The sequence below is a fragment of the Phallusia mammillata genome, unplaced genomic scaffold, assembly GCF_965637545.1.
Source record: "Phallusia mammillata unplaced genomic scaffold, kaPhaMamm4.hap1.1 HAP1_SCAFFOLD_151, whole genome shotgun sequence".
Lineage (NCBI taxonomy): Eukaryota > Metazoa > Chordata > Ascidiacea > Phlebobranchia > Ascidiidae > Phallusia > Phallusia mammillata.
In genome coordinates, this window is record NW_027648892.1 from 1 (window position 1) to 25013 (window position 25013).

General features: G+C 30.9%; 6 protein-coding genes and 2 pseudogenes across 6 annotated transcripts; 3 read left to right on the forward strand and 5 right to left on the reverse strand.

Annotated features, from left to right (window-relative positions):
- Positions 1–492: 492 nt before the first annotated feature.
- Positions 493–1710, reverse strand: LOC145207730 (cytochrome b-like). Its single transcript, XM_080078771.1, has one exon. It carries the CDS (start codon positions 1708–1710, stop codon positions 493–495), a length of 1218 nt encoding a protein of 405 aa, XP_079934897.1.
- Positions 1711–1746: 36 nt separating this feature from the next.
- On the reverse strand, positions 1747–2238 carry LOC145207731 (uncharacterized; annotated as a pseudogene).
- A 1760-nt stretch (positions 2239–3998) lies between these two features.
- LOC145207732 (cysteine desulfurase IscS-like) lies at positions 3999–5231 on the forward strand. Its single transcript, XM_080078772.1, has one exon. The coding sequence runs from the start codon at positions 3999–4001 to the stop codon at positions 5229–5231; it is 1233 nt and encodes a 410-aa protein (XP_079934898.1).
- Positions 5232–5310: 79 nt separating this feature from the next.
- LOC145207733 (iron-sulfur cluster assembly scaffold protein IscU pseudogene) lies at positions 5311–6293 on the forward strand (annotated as a pseudogene).
- Positions 6294–11089: 4796 nt separating this feature from the next.
- Positions 11090–12289, reverse strand: LOC145207734 (putative cytosol aminopeptidase). Its single transcript, XM_080078773.1, has one exon. It carries the CDS (start codon positions 12287–12289, stop codon positions 11090–11092), a length of 1200 nt encoding a protein of 399 aa, XP_079934899.1.
- A 2359-nt stretch (positions 12290–14648) lies between these two features.
- On the reverse strand, positions 14649–15815 carry LOC145207735 (peptidyl-tRNA hydrolase-like). The gene is made up of 3 exons (XM_080078774.1): positions 15737–15815; positions 15467–15616; positions 14649–15103 (listed from the first exon to the last, which is right to left on the reverse strand). The coding sequence occupies exons 1-3, from the start codon at positions 15813–15815 to the stop codon at positions 14649–14651; spliced, it is 684 nt and encodes a 227-aa protein (XP_079934900.1).
- Positions 15816–18813: 2998 nt separating this feature from the next.
- Positions 18814–19944, reverse strand: LOC145207736 (ftsZ-like protein). Its single transcript, XM_080078775.1, has one exon. It carries the CDS (start codon positions 19942–19944, stop codon positions 18814–18816), a length of 1131 nt encoding a protein of 376 aa, XP_079934901.1.
- Positions 19945–23541: 3597 nt separating this feature from the next.
- On the forward strand, positions 23542–24450 carry LOC145207738 (peptide chain release factor 1-like). The gene has a single exon (XM_080078776.1). The coding sequence runs from the start codon at positions 23542–23544 to the stop codon at positions 24448–24450; it is 909 nt and encodes a 302-aa protein (XP_079934902.1).
- The last annotated feature ends 563 nt before the right edge of the window (positions 24451–25013 follow it).

Genomic DNA, 25013 nt, shown 5'->3' on the forward strand with positions numbered 1-25013 from the left:
AAACCATTATCTGAAGGTTCGTTAGACTTATATCCGGTTAATAAAGAATAAACATAATTTGGCCCATTGTGTCTAGCTTTAATTATCAATGACAAATCAGGAGGATATGCGCCATTATTAGATGCCATAGCTGCCATTTTGTTTGGGTATGGTGATGGGAGGTAATCTGTAGGTAATGCAGGTCTATCAAACATATCACCGTACTCATTTGGCCCGTCTTCTACTGTATATTCAGATGCTATAATCTTTATATATTCTTCAGAAAACCCTATTTCTTCAAGGTTTCTGAAGGCTATCCTTTTAAGTGAATGACATGCTGCACATACGTTCTTATATACTTCATAACCACGCTTAATAGAATTTCTGTCAAATTTCCCTGTAACACCATTGAAAGGCCAATCTATGTTAATAGGTTTTGTAGTATTTTCAAGAGCTGAAGTTACATTTGTATAAAGCACAAGGGCAAAGAATAGAATGTACGAATATTTCATATTATTTTACGGAATCTATAGAATCAGGAATCGGCAATGGTTTTTCATATTTTGATATTAAAGGAAGTGCAAAAAAGTAACCAAAATATATAATTATACCAATACGAGACAATGTTATATAAGGTTCAACTGCTTCTTGTGCACCCAGCCACATTAACAACATAAAATTTATAGTAAATACAAAGAAAAACTTTTTGAAGATAGGCCGATATCTACCACTTTTGACCTTTGAATAATCTAACCATGGTAAAAATGCATATATAACTATAGCGCCTCCCATTGCAACAACTCCTCCTAATTTATTAGGGATTGCTCTTAATATTGCATAAAATGGGAGAAAATACCACTCTGGCACTATATGAGGAGGCGTTACTAACGGATCTGCTTCAATATAGTTATCAGGGTGACCAAGGTAATTTGGTGCATAAAAAGTAAACCCAAATAATACTATGAAAAATAATACAATTGTTACTCCATCTTTAAACGTATAGTATGGATGAAAAGGTATTACATCATTTTTACTTTTTGGCTCTACACCTGTGGGGTTTCCAGATCCAACTCTATGTAATGCTATAACATGAATAATAGACAATGCTGCTATTATAAATGGTACAAGGTAATGTAAGACAAAAAATCTGTTAAGTGTAGGATCATCAACAGAAAAACCACCCCATAAAGTTGTGGTGATTGTCTCTCCAATTAGTGGTATGGCTGAAAATATATTTGTTATTACAGTTGCACCCCAGAAGCTCATTTGTCCCCATGGTAAAACGTATCCCATAAACCCTGTGGCCATAATGGCAATGAATATTATTAGGCCTATTAACCAAACCATCTCACGAGGTTTTTTATATGACCCATAATATAATCCTCTAAAAATATGTATATAAACCATGGCGAAGAACATAGACGCACCAACAGCGTGAGTGTATCTTATCAACCAACCATAATTTATATCTCTCATTATTTTTTCAACACTATCAAATGCAGAATTTACGTCTGGTTTATAATGCATAGCAAGAAATAATCCTGTGACTATTTGTATAAGTAGGCAAAGGGCAGATAATATTCCAAAATTCCACATATAGTTTAGGTTCTTAGGAACCATATACTTTGTTCCAACTGCAGCACTAATGAAACCAACTATAGGTAATCTTGCTTCTATCCATTGAAACACCCCTTTTGTTTCAGGGAGTTTTTTTTCTTTAAATTCACTCATTTTTGCAACACGAAAGCATACAACTATACATTAATATTACTTATCAGGATCACTTTTTCCAATAATTATCTTTTCTTTATCAAAATAATGAGGAGGGATAAGCAAATTTGTTGGTGCTGGTCCTTTAATAATGCGTCCGAGCTCATCATAATGAGAGCCATGACATGGACAATACCATCCACGATACCCTTCAAATCCCAGGTCACCTTTTTTGTTTGATGGGACAGGGACACAGCCCAGGTGTGTGCATATTCCAACCATTACAATCCATTTAGGGTTTTTATATCTTAGTTCTGGTTGCTCAGGGTCTTTTAACTGTGACGGTGTAAAGTATGAATCACCTTCTGTTTCTGAATCCTTTCTATGTCGTATAAAAACAGGTTTTCCTCGCCATTTAATAGTTTTTTCAGAACCTTCAGGCAGAGATGACATGTTAAACTCTGTGGAGGAAGCTGCTCTCACAGCTGACGAAGGCCTTACAGATGATATTAATGGTACTAACGTTGCTGCGCATCCAACACCGGTCATTGCCGTTGCTGTTAAAATTATGAAATCTCTTCTTTTTGGTTTAAAAGTCATATTTTTATTACAAAGTAATCAAAAAATAAAAGCAACGAATGCTCAAGTTCTCAACCGTTTCTCTGTATGATCCAGATGTTGATCCAAGTGTTAATTATTGCATAATATAATTACAATTAAGTTAAGTTTTTAGTAAAGATATATAAAGCATTTAGCTACACAAAGCTTAAAACCTTTAAAGCAGTATGTTATAACATTTGAATTATTTAGTGAAAAATAATAAATCAACAGTGCTAAAACTAATATCTGTTCAAAGAACAAGCAGGTAAAATAATACTTCATTTAATTTAACATTGCAACTTTAAACTTGAGGTATATCTATATTATTTTATAAAACTATCTGTTAAGATTATGTTCGGATTTTTGTTTCTAGAATAGATTGTTATGTCAATATATATTATAAATTTTATTTGATATAATTATGAGCAGGATTTATGTTGATAATAACTCAACAATGAAAGTATTAGATGTTGTTCGTGAAGAGGGGCATAAGGCCTTTGACATGTACTTTAACGCATCTTCTTTGCACTATGAGGGGAGAAATACTTCTGTATACTTAGAAGAAGCTCGTGAAGATGTACGTAGAATACTTGGTGACCATAATGGAAAGTATAACCTCGTATTTACTGCTTCTAGCACAGAGGCAAATAATCTGTTGTTTTTTGGCATGGACTATTCACTATGTTTTATAGCGACTACAGAGCATAAAGCGGTTTTATCGTCTGCAACTAAAAGAGGTAGGGTGATTACTTTACCAGTTGATAATAACGGAATAATTGATATATCATATTTAAGAAAGTCGCTGGAGGATAATAAAGGTGTTCCTGGTATAAAGATTGTTTCTGTAATGATTGCAAATAATGAAACAGGGGTAATAAATGATATAGGTGCTATTAGTGAACTATCTCATAAGTACGGAGCTATTTTTCATACAGATGCATCACAAGCAATAGGCAAAATAAAATTTAATATCACTGTGTTTAATGCTGATATTGTTACTGTCTCAGGGCATAAAATAGGAGCAGGGTTTGGCACAGGTGCGCTAGTTTATAAAAAAAATTTGATGTTATCCTCATTCCTTTGTGGTGGTGGACAAGAAAATTCTATTAGGCCGGGAACAGAAAATGTGCATTCTATATTTAATTTTCATAATGCCATGAAGTTTGTAGATGAAATGGTGAATGTTATGAATACCAAGGTTCGGAAAGTTAGAGATTGTTTTGAGAGTGAAATACAAAATCATTCAGAAACCAAGGATATACATATATGCTCCTTGTCCTCTATAAGGTTGCCCAATACTTCGTGCATTATACACCCTACTCTTAGTGGTGATTTTTTAGTTATGTATCTTGATCTACATGGAGTATCAGTTGGTTCAGGTGCTGCTTGTTCGTCTGGAAAATTCGATGAATCTTATGTCTTGAGAGAAATGGGGTATTCTCGAGAACAATCTATGAGTTCAATACGGTTAAGCTTTGGTATTGATAATGATATGAGTGATATAGATAAAATAATTTCTATTCTTTGTAAATTGAGTAAAGTATAATTAATTTTTTGTGTAAACCATTATTGATATTTTTTATTTTTTATATGTGTGATAGTTCGTATATCAGTGTTAATATTAAAAGATAATGAAGAAGCAATAGTTATAAACCATTGACAAATTATTGTTTTTGATTTACATTTATGTATTAGTATTTTAAAAGCCTATGTCCATTCCACACACACCTCTTCAAGATAAGATATATCTTGATAATAATGCTACCACCAAGATGGATCCTGCTGTTCTTGAAGCAATGGTTCCTTTTTTTAATATGCCGTGTAATATGCATTCAGGTACTCATGAATTTGGTTGGAATGCAAAAAAATCTGTAGATAATGTAAGAGAACGCATAGCACAGTATATAGGTGCCAAAAGTTCTAGAGAGATCGTTTTTACTTCTGGTGCAACTGAATCTAATAATTTGGCTATTTTTGGTACTTCTAGGTTTTATAAGAATAAGAAACATATAGTTACAGTCAAAACTGAACACAAGGCAGTACTTGATCCATGTAGGTACTTGGAGTCTCAAGGATATGATGTTACATACCTTGGGGTAAATGAGAGAGGAATGATAGATGTTGATGAACTGAAATCGGTAATACGTGAAGATACTATACTTGTTTCTGTTATGATGGCAAATAATGAAATAGGTGTAATACAACCAGTGAAAGAAATAGGGGAAGTGTGTAGAGAAAAAGGTGTTTTGTTTCATTCTGATGTTGCACAGGCATTTGGTAAAATACCTGTAAATGTTGAAGAAATGAATATAGACCTTTTGAGCATATCTGGTCATAAAATATATGGCCCTATGGGTGCTGGTGCGCTTTATGTACGTAGAAAAAATCCTAGAGTTCATGTTTTACCAGTGGTGTTTGGTGGGGGTCAAGAAAGAGGTATGAGGTCTGGGACTGTTGCTACTCCTCTTATTATTGGTCTTGGCAAAGCAGCTGATATATGTATAGAGACTATGGCAGAGGAGGCGAAAAGGGTTAAAAAGTTATCTAATTTAGTTGTTTCCACTTTGAAAAAGAAGATACCTAGCATTGTTTTTAACGGTGACATGGAAAATAGATTGCCAGGGTTGCTCAATTTTAGTTTCCCTTATATTGAAGGTGAATCTATTATTTTATCATTAAACAGCGTTGCACTTAGCTCTGGTTCAGCATGTACTTCTGAATCATTGGAATCGTCATATGTTTTAAAAGCACTCGGTGTTGATGAAATCTTAGCGCACTCATCAATAAGAATTGGCATAGGGAGGTTTAATACTGAGGAGGAAGTGTTGCTTTTTCTTGATTTAATTTGTGATAGGATCCCTAAATTACTTGATATGAGTCCACTTTGGGAGATGGTGCAAAGTGGTATTGACTTAAATGAGGTTGTGTGGGATCATGATTGATATTAACAGATTAGTATTTTATTTTACTAATTAGTTATATAATTGGTATTTTGCTTGTATATACTTTTTGGAGGTAAAAATGGATTATAGTAAAAAGGTTTTAGATCATTATAATTCTCCGCGTAACGTGGGTTCTTTAGATGCTAATGATCCTAATGTTGGAACCGGAATAGTTGGAGCACCAGCTTGTGGTGATGTTATGAAACTTCAGATTGAAGTTGAAGATGGGTATATAAAAACAGTAAAATTCAAAACTTTTGGTTGTGGGTCTGCTATTGCATCTAGTTCTTTAGCTACTGAACTGTTAAAAGGGAAAACGTTAAAAGAAGCAGCTTTTTTGAAGAATTCACATATATCAAAAGAATTAGAGCTTCCAGCTATTAAGAACCATTGTTCTGTACTAGCTGAACAAGCTGTTAAGGAGGCAATTAAAAATTATTTATCAAAAAACTCCATGGAAGGTGAATTTGAATCATATTTTGAGAAAGATATGGGTGTTGAAATTATATCTAACTCCTCTGATGAAGTGAAAGAAGGTAGTGCTTCCTAATTTTATGTGCTTTTTTTTATTTATTGATCATGGTTCAGAATAATGAGAGTGTAACTTTAAGAGCAAATAATGTTGATTATAGCAGATTTTTATCTGAAGGAATCGGTTTTGATTCTATTGTAGATTTGTCTCGAACAGAGCTCTTTGTTAACAGGGCAGTTCCTATAGAGGTTACTTTAAATGCTGTATACAAGATGTGTTTATTAGTTTCTCATAAGAAAGGGGTAATTGGTATAAGGGTTAGAGTGCTTACTAATAAAGGTTGTGCAGGTAATAAATATAAGATAGAGTTTGCTAAGTCTGTTTGTAAAAATGATGAAGTTTATCTTTTTTCTCTGCTGGATAGGTCTGGTAGTGCTGCCTCTCAGCTTAAAATTATTGTTGATATTCAAACTTTGTTTCGTGTATTGGGAATACGGATAGATTATGTAGAGGGTGAACTTGAATCTGGTTTTACGTTTACTAATCCTAATGAGAAAGGAAGGTGTGGTTGTGGAGAAAGCTTTTACTAATAAAAATTATTTTGAATTATTCAATATTAAGATATCCTTTATCGTCAACTTTGAACTACTTGAAAAAAGTTATCTTTCTTTACAAAAGAAGTGCCATCCTGATGTTTTTAAGCTTCCTGTAGAGAAACAATTTGCTGAGGATTTATCTTCGTATGTAAATAAGGCTTATGGTGTCCTTAATGATGATATGAAGCGTGCTATATATATATGTAATGTACTTGATATTGATTGTTCAGAGGCAAAATTATCTGCGTATAGTGTTGATTTAAATAGAATTTTTTTTCTACAAGAAAAATTTCTTTCAACAGGATCTGATGAAAGTTTGAAAGAGTTGAAGAGTACCTATTTGAATTATGCAGAATCTTTCGATGAATTAATAAAGCAATACATTAATAATAACTCTTCAGGTAGTGATAAAATAATAGAGTGCTTTGTTAATATGAGATATCTTTATAGATTATTTGAGGGAAAAAGATGAAATTAGTCCAGATTACTGACTCAGATGAAAGTGATGACATAGAACCTACCCTTGCTATAGGTATAGATTTTGGGACTACCAATTCTCTTGCTGCTATGTATAAAGATGGTAATGTTGATGTTGTTAAATTTGAAGATAAATCAGATTCTATAAAATCTATTCTTAGTAATAGTTTTAATAAATTTGATGTTGGTGTTACGGGTACAAATCATTCTGTGAAATCAATTAAAAGAATACTTGGTAAACCGGCATCTAATATATCTGATAAGCTTAAATCTTTTTTTGAACCGTACCTTAACCTTAGTCGTGGAGTAGTAGAATTCGATTTTTCTAATGGTAACGTTTTAACAGACGTTGATATAGCTTCACATATTTTACAGAAAATAAAGTTGCAGGCAGAAAAATATTTTGGTAATGAGGTCGGTAGCGCTGTAATTACTGTTCCAGCATATTCTGATAATAATTATAGAAATGCAGTGTTAGAAGCAGCAAAAAATGTCAATTTAAAAGTTCTGCGTCTTTTGAATGAACCTACAGCATCTGCATTATCATATAAGATTGATTCTGGAAGAAATGGAGTATATGTTGTATATGATTTGGGTGGTGGTACGTTTGATGTATCAGTACTTAAAGTACAGGATGGTGTTATTAAGGTTATAGCAACAGGTGGTGATGATTTCCTTGGTGGGGATGATATAGATTTTCTTCTATCTGAGCACTTGAAAATTTTGTATCCAGATATTGACTGTGATTATCTATTTATAGCAAATATCATTAAGGAAAAATTTACATGCTCTATGGATGAAGTAAAGCATATATTTTCTTGTAAATCATCGAAGAAAGAGTTTGAGATTTCCTTTTCTAAAGAGGAGTTTGAAAAAATTATTAAACCAGTTATTCTAAATACAATTGATATATTGAAAAATGTTTTAGATGATGTTTCATATACTGTTTCTGATATAGACCACATAATTTTGGTTGGTGGTTCTACTAATAGCTATATTGTTTCTAATATGCTTTGTAACGAATTTGGAAATGATTTGGTTCTTAGAATAGATAACCCTGAAACTGCAGTAGTAGAAGGCGCAGCAGTACATGCATCATCTTTGGCTAATGAAGCTGAAAATGTTTTATTGGATGTATTACCATTGTCACTAGGTATAGAAAGTATAGGATCGGTTTTTACTGTTATGTTACATCGTAACTCTCCAATACCATGTTCATTTTCACAAGAGTTTACTAATAGTGTTGAAAATCAAAGATTTATGACATTGAATGTTTGGCAAGGAGAGCAACCGTATGTTGGGGGCCCTTTAATGAGGTTTTTAGGTAAAATACGTTTTATGTTGTGTGATAATGATGATGAGGAACTCCTTGTTAATTCTTCTAATATAAAAGTCACTTTTTATGTTGATTCAAATAGTATATTAACTGTTAAAGCATTAAATCAAAAAACAGGGAGTGAAGAAATCTTGGTTCTTGATTCAGGATGTGTTTCCGATGCTGATGTGGATAAAATGATAGGTATAAGTAATAAAGGTGATAAAAAGTCTTTATTTTATAAAAGAATGGAATTACAATTTGTAATAGATAATGTATCAGCTTCGCTCGATAAAGATAAACACTTGATTGAATTAAGCGAGTATCAGTGCATTTTAGACTGTCTTATTGAATCAAAAGATATAGTTTCTAACTCTGCTGATATTTCGTGTATTGAGGAGTGTCAAAAAAAATTGGAAGATTTATCTAGCAATTTTATAAAGCAGAGATTGGTCGAATATTTAAATAGCTCTTTTGATTAGTTTTTAATTTGGTTTTTCATGGTTGACATTCATTTTATACTTCCTAATGATGAAAAAAAGATATGTACAGCAGAAGTCGGAGAAACTATCTTAACTGTTGCTAAGAAGTTTCAAATACCTCTAGAAGGGTCATGCGAAGGTGCACTTGCTTGCTCTACATGTCATGTAATACTTGCTGACGAATGGTATAATAAACTTGATGAGGCATCTGAAGATGAAGAGGATATGCTTGACTTGGCTTTTGGGTTAACTGAAACTTCCAGATTAGGTTGTCAAATCGTTATTAGTCAAGATATGGATGGTATGGTGGTAAGAGTTCCTAAGGAGAATCGTAATATAGCTTCTTAGGCTATATTATGTTAATTCTGATTTTATAAACTGTTTATTTATATTATATTATTTATAGAAAAACTGGTTATGGCAACTTTTGTCACAAGTAGTTTTGAATGTTAACTATGAATTTTATTAAACTATTTCTTTCTTTTGATCTTTTGCTTTTGTCCTAGCTATATAACGTTTCACTCTGCTGAAAATATCTTTTTGCTCATTAATATATTTTGTGTTGTGGTAAAATTACAAAATGCTAGTTATAATCACCTTTGGTTCGTATGTGATAAATATTTCTTTTTTTGTTCATATTGACTAATATAGATAATTTTATAAATTATGATTATTAAGTATGAGAAAATTTTTTATCTTTACCTCTATCTCAGTTGTTTTTTGTTTGTTTTATATTTTCTCTTTATTTTTATATACTAGCAAGTTTTCAGATAATATTAGGAAATTGTTAAATGATAATTTCAAAAATCAGTATGTTAGTTATTCCTATGATAATATTATTTTTAACTATAATATTTATGATCCTAAAGTAACTATTAAAAACCTCAAGTTCTTGCTCAGGCAAGGTGTGCAGCCTACTTTGTCCTTATATTCAATACTATCTGAGGTAATTGGAGTGTATTATGATGAAGATGTGAGCTTTAGTATTGGAGATATAGTTGTGGAAAAGGCCTTTTTTTCAAATATACTCAAAATATCTTCAGATTCAGAAATACTCATATCGTCTGATTCAGGTGAGAGTATTCTTTTTAGTTGTCAAGGAATTTTCTCTACTAATCCTGTGATGGTAAATAAATCGAAAGGTACATTTGTTGAACATGTAAGCGAAGAGTCTTACTGTACATACTATGATGATGATGATGTTAGATTAAAATTTTATTTTAACTCAGATGTATCTTATACTGTGTTGGATGGTGAAGATAGTATAGATAAGCATACTAAATATGATGTTAAATTATCTAGAGTAAAGAAAGATATTGATGATAAATCTATGGATCTTGATTTTATACTCACTCAAAAAAGTTATAAAGATAGTAGCAATATAAGGACAAAGTGTACTAAATTCAACACTATCAGCGACAATAATGCTGTTAAGGTTAATGGATATTTTGATATACTATATGATTCAGAACATGTATTTGATTATTATATTGATATTGAATTTATAAATTATCACGAGGTATTTGATAAATATTTTGAATATTATAGTAATTCGAAAGAAGATGCTGCTGGCATGGTACTTTCTATTATGAATTTCATTGTACAAGATAATATTAAAAATGGTGATAATGATGAAAATTTAAGAGTTAAGTTATCTGTGGATAAATCTACTGGTGCTGCTTATATTAATAATGTTAGAGTTAGGGATCTGGCGTTAGGAGCGATAAAAGACTCTCAGTAGTTGTAATGGGATTAGTGAAATTTTTACACAAAATATAATATACAAGATTGTTAGAATATTTTTTAGGAGTATGCTTGTTAGTTAAGTTGTATGGTTATTGATTTTTTGATTCTTCATATAGCATTTTTATTGCTTCAGGATAACATTCATGTTCAACCTTTAGTATCTTTGCTTCAAGAGTTTCAATGGAATCATCAGGTGATATGTCTACATACTTTTGTAATATTATTTCTCCATCATCCATTTTTTCTGTAACATGATGTACTGTACAACCAGTCTGTGATTCTTTCGCTTCAAACGCTTGTTTTTGCGCATGCATTCCAGGAAATTTAGGTAGTATTGAAGGGTGTATGTTTATTATTTTACCTCTCCACCGATTGACAAGAAATTTTGATACTATCAACATAAATCCTGCAAGGCATACTAAGTCTATTTTATAGATATTCATTATGCTATCTATTGATTCTTCAAAATTCTTTTTAGATATAACCTTATTATCTAATATGAATGTAGGTATACTATATGAGTGTGCAATTTTTACTCCAGGAGTATCCTTTACGTTACAAATAACGCAAGAAACATTAATACTTTTGTGATCTTTAAAGGTACGCAATATCGATTCCATGTTAGAACCACGACCTGATATAAGGATAGATATATTGAAGAAATTATCATTCATAATAATACATTTTTATAATATTACCGGTTACACCACCAAAGCTATTAAGTTGTTATATAGGTATAATTTGATGGTAGAATGGATATCAATTGTAATTTAGAAATCCACATCCTGTAACACAAGATCATATAATAACTTTACTCCAAATGCTGAAGGTTTATTTTTTTCATAATTTTCATCATCATAACCATATGCAACGGCTGCTATATCTAAATGAGCCCATGATATGCCATCTTGTATAAATTGTTCTATGAATTTTGCTGCTGCAATGCTGTCACCACCTGTACCAAGGGTAGAGATATTTTGTACATCAGCTATGCTAGATTTCACACAAACATCATAATGGCTTGTGATTGGGAATGGCCATATTCTTTCGTTGGTTTTCTCTGATGATTTCATCATATCTTTTTGCAATGATTCATCATTTGAAAATAAACCAGCATACTGATTACCAAGTGCAACAACAATTGCTCCGGTAAGTGTTGCAAGGTCTATTATTTTTGTTTTGTCTTTATCAGTATCTTTCATAAGAAAAGTTTGTGCATAAGTTACTGCGTCCGCAAGAACAAGTCTACCTTCTGCATCTGTATTTAAGATTTCAATAGTCTTTCCAGACATGGACGTAACTATGTCACTTGGCCTTTGAGCTTCTCCGGATATTCCATTTTCAACAATACCTAATACTGCAGCAACATTTATTGGGCATTTAGATTCTGCTAGTGCTACCATTAGACCAGCAACAGTAGAAGAACCTTGCATATCGTATTTCATATCCCACATTTTACGTGGTGGTTTTAATGATATTCCACCACAATCAAAAGTTACACCTTTTCCTACAAAGATAAAAGAATTATAATTTTTACTAGGGTCACCTTTCCACTCCATTGTAACAAGCCTAGGTTCATTAACGCTTCCTTGAGCAACACCAAGTAATGCGTTCATACCAAGTGAAGACATTTGCTTAGCATTCTTTACTTTTATCGACATATTATCATAATTTTTGCAAACTTTTTCCATATATTCAGCATATTTTATGGGGGTAAGTACGTTTGGTGGTTCATAAGCAAGGTTTTTTGTTAGTGAAACACCTTTAGATATGGGGAAGAACTTATTATCAAAAAGTTTTTGATAATCTTGAGAGTTAGTTGAAAAGATACTAATTTTTGCATCTCTAGTAGAAAAGTTATTATCTCCTTCTAAAGTAGTATCTGTTTTATATTTCAAAAATTGAAATGACTCTAAAGATAATCCTAGCGCCATATTTTCTAACATTTCAGGGTTTCCAAATTCATTCATTAGTATAAATGACTGTTTAATATTATACCTTTTTATGATTTTGAACATATTATGTCCTGCCAACTCTGATTTGAACAGATTAAATTTCGTCTGTTTTCCAAGCCCTATGAAGACAACTTTTTCAAAATTTATATTAGGTATGTATGTTGATAGTGCAGATCCTTCTTTTCCATCAAACTTCCATTTTTTTATAGCTGAAGAAATGAGGTTGTTATTAGAATTATCTAATTCAGATATTTTTCCAACAATCTCACAATTTTCAAATAACCCAATAAAAAGCACTGTATCAGGGCTAATATCGTGTATTGAGTCTTCAAATGTAATTTCAGGATATACGAAATCATCTTTATAAAAGATATTTCCCATGATATTTTTAGCGTAACTCATGACAATTTTAGTATAAAAATTTCTACAAGGACAAACACAGTATACTATATACTTGAGATTTTATCTAGGTATACAATTACTTTTGTATTTGCTGTAATATGGTATTTTTCGTATCTATATAAGTTATATAAATTTATGTTGCAAATGTTACTGTAGGTAATGCTAGATAACCATCTAATCTTTATAGCTGATTTTATAAATACTATATTGTAGAATTAACTTGAGTTCTGTATTGTTTTAAGGTTTATCATTCGTATGAGGTTGGTTCTTCGATGCTTGTTGTATTTTCTTGATGCACGATATATTCTTCTTTTTCTTTGCACTATTATATCTACATTTTTCACTGTAGCTTCTATAGTATATGTAGTATATCTAATATCTCATATTATTGATGAACAAAATATAGTTTTGTTTTTCTCACAAGTTTTGTTTTGTGTTGTTTTAGCAATATTTTTCATAGGTTTACGAATATCTATTAATGGTTATTTTGTTGGTTCTATGATATTTGACATAAAAAAAAAGATTTATTTGAAACTTATTTCTATGCCAATATCGTATTTCCAGGAAAAGGGATCTACAATTCCAGATATAATGAATTCTTTTATTACTAATATAGTTTCCATTCAGGAATTCATGATGATCTCCTTTCCATCACTTGTAAGGCACATTATATTTTTTATAGGTGGTATAATCATGTTGTTATACTATAATTCTGGACTTACATTATGTATAATTACGGTAGTACCACTATTTACAATACTGATTTTGACTGTAGGTAGGTATGTTAAAAAGTATGCTTCAAATTATTTAAATGCATCTAAGTATTCTGATAAATTATTTTATGAGACATGTTGTAACATGTTACTTATAAAATCTTTTGTATCAGAACGTGATGTACAAGAGTCATATTTCAGATCATTAAACTCATTATATAATAGGTTTATCAGGTACTCATTCTTACGAGGGTGTTTTTTTTCATTCATATTGATAAACGTTTTTGTTGTTTTATCAATATTATTATATTTTGGAATGTACTATATTGAGGTTGGTGATATCTCAGGTGGTGGGTTGGTATCATATTTTCTATATGTTGCTATTAGTGTTACATCTGTCGGCAATATTGGGAATGATTTATCAAAAGTACATCAGGTTATTTTATATTTAGAAGAAATAATACTCTTTTTATCTAGAACGGATAATGAACCAAAGTTATATTTGAGTGGTGAGAAAGATTTTACTGATGATTTCAAGTCATTATCATTTTGTAATGTACATTTTTCATATGGAGATACGTTAGTATTAAATGATGTCACATTTACTATCAATGCTAATGAGTCTGTAGCATTTGTTGGTAAATCAGGGTCAGGAAAGTCTACTATTTTAAATATTATTATGGGTTTATATCCATCATACTCTGGTACAATATTGATTAATGGGGAAGATATCAATAATTATAGTATTTTTAGTATAAGGAAGATATTTTCTTATATACCTCAACAAGATTTATTTTTTTCTGATAGTATAAAAAATAATTTATCTATGTATGACTTATCTATAGATGAGTTAAATATACAAGAAGCTATGAAGATATCCAATGTATCAGAATTTATAAGTGATATTAATGTAGGTATAGCAGAAAACGGTAAGAACTTTTCTGGAGGGCAAAAGCAGAGATTATCTATAGCTAGAGCACTTGCTCGTAAGAAAAAAGTGATATTATGTGACGAATTCACTTCTTATTTGGATTCTTTGAGTAAAAAGATATTAACAGATTCACTTGCTAATATGGAACTAACAAAGGTAATTGTTTCGCATGATTTACATAACATTGTTAATTGTAATAAGATTTTTGTATTATCCGAAGGTAAAATTGTACAATCTGGTACGCATGGTGACTTGATAGGAAAGGATGGAATGTATAAAGAATTATTTTCTTCATCATAAACAACAAGCAGGTATAATGGAATAGTAATCACGTTTTGTAATTATTATATTTTTCTGGAATTTTCTCTATTGATCCATCTAATATACTATTTGAAAATGAAGCCAATCTTTCTATGTATTGTGTAGTATCCTCAGAGATTTTAGAGAGAACATAAGACGAGAGATTTTCATCATTTTCAGGTGATGAGATGCCAAAACGTATCCTCCAATAATCTCGGCCAATATTTTGTGTGATTGATTTAAGCCCATTATGTCCACCATCTGAACCGCCTTTTTTTACCTTTATATTTCCAATATTTAAATAAATATCATCATGAATAACTATCAGGTCTGATAGTGGTATTTTATAAAACTGTTGGACTTTTAAAACTGGGGCACCAGAGTTATTCACGAAAGATAATGGCTTGAAAAACATTACCAACTTATCAGAGACCCTTTTTTTTGCTAAAAACCCACCAAAACTCTTAATATAAGGTGGTGCATCTAAAGATGCACAAATAGAATCAAGAATCAAAAAACCAACGTTATGTTTAGTTTTTTTATACTTTTCACCAGGATTGCCAAGCCCAATTATAAGAAGCATAACTTACATCATCATGTCTTCTGTGTCGCTTTCATTTTTAGTTTCTTTTTTAGCTTTTCTACCTACAACTGTAGCTATAACGTTTCCTTTTTCTTTAGAAGATAATACCGTTCCTTCAGGTAATGTTATTTCATTTATCCTCAAGGAATAACCAACTTCTAGATGTGACACGTTTATAGGGATGTTCTCAGGAAGATTTTTATGTAAGCATTTAATTTTAAGGTATCTTTTTATTATATTAAAACTACCACCAGATTTCATACCAACACACAATTCAAGGTCTACAGGAGAAACTGGGACATTAAAGACATATTCAACATCATCTTTCAAAAGCATAAAGTCTACATGTAGCAAGTAATTAGTAACAGGGTGAGCCTGATACTCCTTTAGAACGGCATTGTATTTATTATTACCTACAATAAGTGTTATAACTTTGCTTTTTATATGGCCATATATTTTCAAAAACTCTTTGTGAGGTATGTAAAGGTTGATATTATCATAACCTACACCGTACGCCACTGCAGGAACTTTACCTTCAGACTTAAGTCTATCACGTATTTTAGATACTTCATCGCCAGAAGGCCTGATTTCACAATTTAATTCAAAGGACATTGTAACAAGAATTCAAATACTACCAGATACAAATTTATCATTTATTTTGTTAATATGCAAATGTTTGATGAGTACAGGTGTAAATTTTATGAGAATACAGTATTTCCTTCTTTGAAATAGTACTTTGATATTATAAATACCCCCAGGAGGCCTGTAATAATTATTATCAATGCAGGTAATGCTGATTCACGATATGACTCATTTGAGATTAACTCATATGTAGTAATTGCTATTGTATCAAAATTAAATGGTCGTATCATTAGCGTTGATGACAATTCTTTTATACTATCCAGGAATACTAGTAAAAATGATAAAAGTACCCCATTCATTACTATAGGTATGTGTATGTTTAAGTATATTTCTAGATTTTTTTTACCTAATGCTTTTGCTACCCAGTCTAATTCTATTGGCACCTTTTTTAAGCAATTTTCTATTGAACTCATTGGAAGTGCTATAAACTGAAATGAGTAAGCATACACCAATGCGAATGTTGTACCTACTAATGTTATGTTAGCCTTATAGTTGAATGTAGATAATAATAATTCATTAATAGTATGAGTAATAGAGCTCAAGAATGCTAACACACCAAATGATATAACAATACCTGGTATAGCATAACCCGAGGATATTATCTTAAAAATATATTTTGTACCAGAATTTTCTCTTCTAGTTAAGAAGCAAAATATTAGTGATAATACAATTGTAGAAATCGAAGCTATTGTTGATATATAGAAAGTATTTTTGATGCTTTGGTATATTGATGGGGATAAACTTAACAACGGTTGGTCATTTGTTATTACCCAGTATAGAATAGGTGTTATTGGTATAACGAATCCAATTAATATTATAGAGAGGAGTATTATTGAAATCAGTATTTGAAAGTGTCTTTTTGGTTTACAAGTTATATATGATGCATTATGAGGTAATCTTATCATAGACATTTCTCGTGTATTTGATATGTTATGCAGAACTAAAAATATGAATATTATAAATATGAAAAACATCAATATTATTCTTGAAGCGGAGATGTAATTATGAGATAAAAACCAGTGTCTGTATATCGTTGTTGTAAATGTGTTGGTTCCAAAAATCTGAGATGCTCCGAAATCTGATAATGATTCTAGTCCAACAAGTATGCCACCAGAAAGGGCCACAGGGAGGCACAATGGTAGTACTATTTGTAGTATAGATTGGAAGTGAGATTTACCTAGTGTTCTTGAAATTGCTAATCCTGAGCGTGCAAAATCTATTTTGGATAAGCATAATATGTATACGTAAGGATAAAAAGAAAAAGACATTACAATTATTTGAAGGCCAATAGGGCTGAATATAGACAATACATTATGTATATAAAATAATATATCATGGGCATTGCCGTAATCTAATATGTAATTATATGATAGTGCGCTTATGTATACTGGCATTGCAAGTGGTATTATTAATAGCGACCTTATTATCTTCTTTCCAGGGAAGGAATAAAACGTTACGCATATTGCAGATGAAAGTCCTATTATAATACTTATAATTACGGTACTTGTCGCTAATAATATACTATTATAAATATATTCTGATGTTAACCCGTTGTCAAAAAAACTGAAATCTATATTTTTTATAGCCGGGGCTATAAGATATGCTATAGGTGACATGAACATCAAAAGCATTATTGATGCAAATACATTTGTAATCATTATAATCAGAATAAATTATATATTAAATACTAACATTAAATGTTGTCTAGTCAATCTTTGAAAGAGCCATTTGACTTTTTAAAAAAAAAGGTCAACTTACAAAATAAGAAAGTTGCAATTGCTGTTTCTGGAGGAAGTGATAGTATAGCTCTTTTATACTCATCAGTGAAGCATTTGTACAATTATGTTGATAGTATCATAGTACTTACTGTAGATCATAATTTGAGAAAAAACTCTTATGATGATTGTATTTTTGTGCAAAATTGTTGTAATAGTTTAAATATAGATATAAGAATATTAAGTGTATCAATTGCAAAGTCTTCAGGAAACATACAAAGTGTAGCACGTCGAGAACGGTATGATATTATGTCAAAATTTTGTATAGATAATGATATAGAATACCTTTTTACTGCTCACAATAACAATGATAATATAGAAACTTTTTTTATCAATTTAGAAAGAGGAAGCGGAATCGACGGTTTAAAAGGAATTCCGTATAAAAATATTATTTCTAACATGCAGATTATAAGGCCATTTTTATATGTAAAAAAAAGCGTAATAATAGATTATCTTAAAGAAAATAATATACAGTGGGTGGAAGACCACACAAATTCTAAAGATACTTACAGAAGAAATCGAATACGGAAGGTAGTTAATGAAATAGGAGACAGTGTTTTTGAGTCAAGATTATCTATCACTATTTCACATATGTTAAATTCTGTAAATGCTATCAAGCATTACACATTGCTTGAATCTAGGAACCATATAAAAATATTATTTGGTTATATTGAAATATCAAAAAAATCTCTATTAGAATTACCTTTAGAGGTTGCTACAAGGATATTTATATATTCATGTATGGTAACTGGTGGTAAAACTGTAAAACCTGTTTATAAAAGTGTTGACAATATTTTTAACGGTATCTTATTTTCAAAGCAAAAAGCGTTCACTATATGTGGTGCTAAAGTAATAAATTATTCTGATAAAATTAGAATAATTCGTGAGTATCAATATATTGCTGAAGGAAGCAATCTTATTTGTCAAAATACTATCTGGGATGGTAGGTTTGAAGTTGTTATAGAATGTCTTGATATTCCTTCTAATGTTTAATATACAAAAGGTATATAAAAGAGATATAAATAAGGTTAAATATGTTGAATACAAAGAAAACATACTTCTTACTTATCCATTGATAAGGGTGGATGATGAAGATTGTATTATATTAACTTCTGAGTCAAACATGATAGGAAATGTCGGAGTAAAAGTAAAATTATATTCCAAGAGAAATTTCAAAGTATTTGCTTTTATGACTAGTTAATATTATGTTTTTTTCGATCCCTTCTTCGCATAAATGCTGGTACGTCTAACATTGAACTTGTTCTATTTTTATCTAAGTCATAATTTGTTGAATTATGCTCAGGGTTATTAAGTTTTGTTTCTGCACTTTGCTGTTTTTGTTGTTGTTGTTGATCCGAGTTCTCTTTTTCAACTTTGTTATAATCTATGCCTGTTGCTATTACAGAAATTCTTATAATGCCGTTCATGTTTTCGCTAAAAGTAGAGCCAAATATTATATTTATATCGTTTGTAGTTTTATCCCTAATGGAGTTAACTGCAGCATCAAGCTCAAATAATGTAACGTCAAGCCCTCCTGTTATGTTTATTAATAACCCTTTTGCATCATGAATGGAAAGGTTATCAAGGAGTGGGTTAGATATTGCAGATTCTGCTGCTATAATTGCTCTATTTTCTCCAGAAGCTTCACCTGTTCCCATCATAGCGCGCCCCATGTTGCTTACTATAGATTTTATATCTGCAAAATCAAGGTTGATTAAACCAGGGTTTGTTATTAGGTCTGTTATACTTGCAACTCCAGAACAAAGTACCATATCAGCCATATGAAATGCATCTGCAAATGTTGTTTTATCATCTGCTATTTTGAACAAATTTTGATTCGGTACAACAATAAGTGTGTCTACATATTGCTCAAGTTCTCTCAAACCTTGTTCTGCAACTCTCATTCTATGCGATCCTTCAAAATTGAATGGCTTTGTAACAACGGCAACTGTCAATATTTTGTGTTCTTTTACTATTTTAGCTATTACAGGAGCTGCACCAGTTCCTGTACCGCCACCCATTCCAGCAGTAATAAAAACCATATTACAATCTCCTATTTCTTCTGCTATTTCGTTTATAGATTCTTCAGCAGCAGCTTTGCCGATTTCTGGAATAGAGCCAGCACCAAGACCTTTTGTCAATTCTATACCAAGTTGCAACCTAGATTCAGTCAAAGAATATGAAAGAGCTTGTGCGTCTGTATTTGCAGCTACAAAGTCTACACCTTTAAGCTCGGAGCGTATCATATTATTCAAAGCATTATTTCCTGCTCCTCCTACACCTATTACTTTAATTCGAGGTGCTATGGAGTTAGTATTATCCATAACAAGGATTTTCTCCGTTTTTAGAGATAAAGAACTTCTTTATCTTATTCATTGCTGAATTTTCAATCTGCCTTACCCTTTCACTTGAAATACTTAATTTTTTACTTATCTGGGATAATGTCATAGGTTTTTCAGATAACTTTCTATTTTTTATAATAAATTTATATTTTTTATCTAGAGAGTTAATAGCTTCATGAAGAATAGAGATATTACGTTTTTGTGTAGTATTTTTTATATATTCAGCATCATGTGGTAATTCTTTGGATGGTATTAAATCTCCCAATTCTGTTTTTCCATCTTCCATAGGTATGTTAAGCGAAGCGTCAGAATTATATGAGAGTATGCAGTCCATATCCCTAACTTCTTTTATAGGTAAAGAGTACTTTTCTGATATCATGTTAAGCGCTTGATCTTCATCGACATTTCCATGGATTGCCATAATTTTATTTTTCAATTTTCTCAAGCTAAAGAAGAGCTTTCTTTGTGCTCTGGTTGTACCTATTTTAACGCTAGACCATGTTTTTAATATGTACTCGTTTATAGATGACTTGATCCAGCATATAGCATATGTGGATAGCCTTGAAGTGAAAGATGTTTTAAAGTTTTTTACTGCTTTTATAAGACCAATGTTACCTTCTGCTATGATATCCATCAAGCTGAGTCCATAATTTTTGAACTGAAATGCTATTTTTACAACAAGTTTTAAATGACTAGATACTAATTCTTTAGCTGATTCAACATCTCCTAGATTGTGCAGCCTTTCTAACAGTGTGCGTTCTCTATCGTAATCTAGAGTATCAATGGCATTGACCTTTGCTATATATTTAGACAAAATATCATCAGAGCCAACTAAAGATAAACTATTACTAACCTTGGACATATAGTGAAAACCTCGTGAAAATTTTTAATAATATAAAATTGTAGTATATGACATATATATTAGCATAAACGAATAATCGTATTTGTATGCCGTTATCATAATTTATATATGTTAACGAAAACGTAATTTCAATACTATAAAACAACCTTATTATATCAAATAATCAAAATATTTTCAATCAAACTAATTAAAAGTGTGTATGAAACATGTCTTTTACAAATTTATGCAACGTGTAATGCATGTAATAATTTATATTTTGCATTGCAATAATTATTGCATATAATGTATCTTGTCTTTAAGAAAATTCTGTATTCAATATGGTAGATATACATGTTACAGTCAAAAATTGCTCTGTTGATGAGTCTTTGATTACACATTCTAAGGAAAGTTTGAGTGATATTTAGATAAGCTTTATCCAAAAGCCTCGCGTGTGCATATATTAATCACAAAAATACATTATCATTTATACAATGTGAATATTAAAATAGATGAGAATATTCCTAAGGTTATATTTATGAAATCAAGCGCTAAAGGTTACTCTGCTAGTGTTGCTATGCACCACGCAATAGCAAAGGTTTCTGGGGCTTTGCACAGGTATAAAAAAAGGCTTGTGAGCCATAATTCTGATAAAGGTAAGCATGTTAAGGCAATTAAGTATATTGTAAGTGAAGATTATCATGACCAACATGATTTTTTTGAACCAATTCATGCTGATTCCAAGTATGCTAGTAGTAATACAAGTATTAATATAGATGTATGTTCAGTGGATACAGCAATAATGAAAATGTCTTTGAAAAATGATAATAGCATAATATTTGTTAATGAGAGTAATGGGTGTATATCTGTTGTTATGCGTGGTGATGATGGTTCATTTCAAGTCATAGATACACAGCAAAAAACTGACGTTTAAAAGGATATTAATTATCAATATAATTGTTTTTATTATTATTCCATTGCTGAAGGTAAAAGATATCCTTATAAATAAGTGATCGTATAATTACTTGTATGCTTTTAATATATCGTTTATTTTATGTGATAAAGATGTTGGGAATATATTAAAGATTTTAAGTGCATTTTCTGTATTTTCTGATGTGTTATCCATTGTAAGGTGGATAAACTGTTCTCTTGTTAGTACTGGCTTCGTGCTTCCGGTAAGTAATTTATTAAATAATCCTGATATTTTTTTCTCTGATATGGATGCCATGATTTTTGCCAGTGCGTTAGGCATTGTAAACATAATAGGAGATCTTTTTATGGTTTGTGATATCAAAGTCATTATCTCTTTTAGGAGTATATGTCAGGACCATGAACGCTAAAAGTGTTTATATATTCTTCTGTGTCGTCGCATATTTGTTTTACAAGTGTTGCCACATCACCTGCAAATACTGGTTGCATAAGTGATAAACCACCGGCTATTAAAGGTAAAAATGGTGACCTATATATCACTTCTGCGAATAGATTGAGGAACCTGTCTTTTTTTCCAAACACAACATTAGGCCTTATTATGGAATACTTTTGTAATGTGTGTTTTACCACACCTTCTCCTTTAATTTTTGTTTCGGAATATTTTGATATTACTTGGGGTTAAGCATTGCTGAAAAATGTATAAGATGGGCTTCATTTCCAGATTCATTTATTGCTTTAGATATATTTTTTACTCCTGTTACATGTACAGAATAAAAGTCATACTGTTTGTATTCATACATTATACCAACAAGGTTATAACAATATGGGCACCTTCAATATGTTTTTTTACTGTGCTATAATCTAGTATATTAGAATTAAGTATTTGAATTTGGCCAAGTTCACCACATATTTTAAGGTTTTGTGCCTTGTGTGAATCACGAACGCATATCCTGATAAGGTAACCTTCTTTTGCTAAGACATTTAACACATACTGCCCTATAAACCCGCTTCCTCGAAAATAACTACGAGCTTTTTATGCATCTAAATTTTATATAATGGTGAAAAGATGTCCAGATGATCAGCATCTTTATAGAAGACTGATATGTAAAGGTGGGCACCGTGGTATCTAATATAGAAAATACTCTAGGGAAGAGACAGTGACAGTTCCCTCAAATAAATTTGCTCTCCAAAGAAATAGGGTCATCTGAACAGGTAGATTGTACCATATAAACTGATAAAAAAAAATTAATTGGTTGTATATTTTCTTTATTATTAGTACATCTTGTAAATATATTTTTTTGTTAATATTGACATTTATAATATTTTTATATATATAAATTCTGTATATGCTTTGTATAATAAGAAATTATAGGGTAAAAAGCAATACTAATCTTTAATCAAATGTTTTAACATAGAAAAGTGATCTGTATTTATGCGCTTATAAGTTGTTACTAGTGTGGTTTAATAGTTTTTATATCATTGGCTTGTTTGTATTCTATGTTAGTAATGTTACTATTATACATATAATTACTTGCAGTATATTTTTGTGATCATGAATAATATGTCATATAATACATTTTTATACTATATTAATCTTATTTATAATATATATTTTTATTGCACTATGGAGACTAGCTCTAAGATATCTCTGTTAATTAAAAATCATAAAAGCTTATATCTTCTATAGAAGAAACATTGTCTACCTCATCTAACATAGGAGGGGATGAATTATAAAGTTATCAAAACAGTATCTGATGTAAAGCCAGTAACATCATGTATAGAAGAGTTCGAAATTAATAAAAAACAGATAGATGAAGTTGAAAGAGGATATCTCATCAGGTGATGATGACAATGATATTAGAAAATTACTTCAAGATGAACTAAAAGACCTTATGGAAACTTCTGTTAAGCTTGAAAATAAATTAATTTCTCTATTAATACCAAAAGATGCTGATGATGAGCGTAACGTTATACTTGAAATCAGGGCAGGCACAGGAGGAGATGAGGCTGCTTTGTTTGCAAGTGATTTGTTGTTGATGTACAGAAAATACGCGGAAAACAGAAAATGGAAATTTGAAATAATGAGTGTATCTTACAATGGTCTTGGTGGTGTAAAAGAAGTAGTAATAATGGTTAGTGGTAAAAAAGTATTTGCCTCTATGAGGTTTGAATCAGGTGTGCATAGGGTTCAAAGGGTCCCAGAAACAGAATCATCTGGGAGGTTGCACACTTCAGCTGCTACTGTTGCGGTTTTGCCGGAAGCTAAAGATGTAGATGTTAAGATTAATGAGAAAGATATTAGAGTCGATGTTTATCGCTCTAGTGGTCCTGGTGGGCAATCTGTGAATTGTACTGATAGTGCTGTGCGTATAACACATATACCCACGGGTATCGTTGTCACTCAGCAAGATGAAAAGTCGCAGCATAAAAATAAAGCTAAAGCGATGAAAGTTCTAATGGCAAGATTGTATGAACAAGAAAAAAGAAAGCAGAGCTCATCTATTTCATCTATGAGAAAAAAGCAAATTGGTTCAGGAGATAGGTCTGAGAGGATAAGGACTTATAATTTTCCACAAACTAGAATTACAGATCACCGTATTAACTTTACTACCCATAGAATGGAGTCTATTTTAAAGGAAGGTATGTTAGATGAGATTGTTGGTGAGCTTATTAAGTATGATGAGGAGTTAAAAGTTAAAGATTTTCTTGAGAACAGTTAATAAATATTATGTCTAAAATTTTTTATTTTTTAAAAAGGTTGTTATGAGTGTTTTATAACACTTTCAATGATTTGTATTGTAATACTTTTAATGCTTTTATATTATTACCATATAGTGTACACCTTCGTTTCGGTAAGTTCCTATTAAGAACATTAATGAGTGTGGTATGTTATATTTTTACTATTAAGATAGATATAAAGGGCAAGCATAATTTAAAAAAAACATAAAAATTATATAGTTGCGTCAAAACACCATCTATTGTAGATACTGCTATTCTCCTAATAATTGTTGATAATCCAGTATTTGTACTTAAAAATGAACTTATGCGTGTTCCTGTATTCAATATAGTTCTAATGAAACTTCAATCGATAGGGATAGATAGGAATAATGGTTTAAAATCAGCAAGAGAGATTTCTTCTAGGTCTAAAAAATTGTTAAGTACAGGGAAGAATATTATTATTTTTCCAGAGGGTACTAGGGTCTCAATTGGAGAAAATAAAGGTTATAAAAAAGGTGTTAACATTTTATATAATGTGCTAAAAATACCTGTAATACCAGTTGTA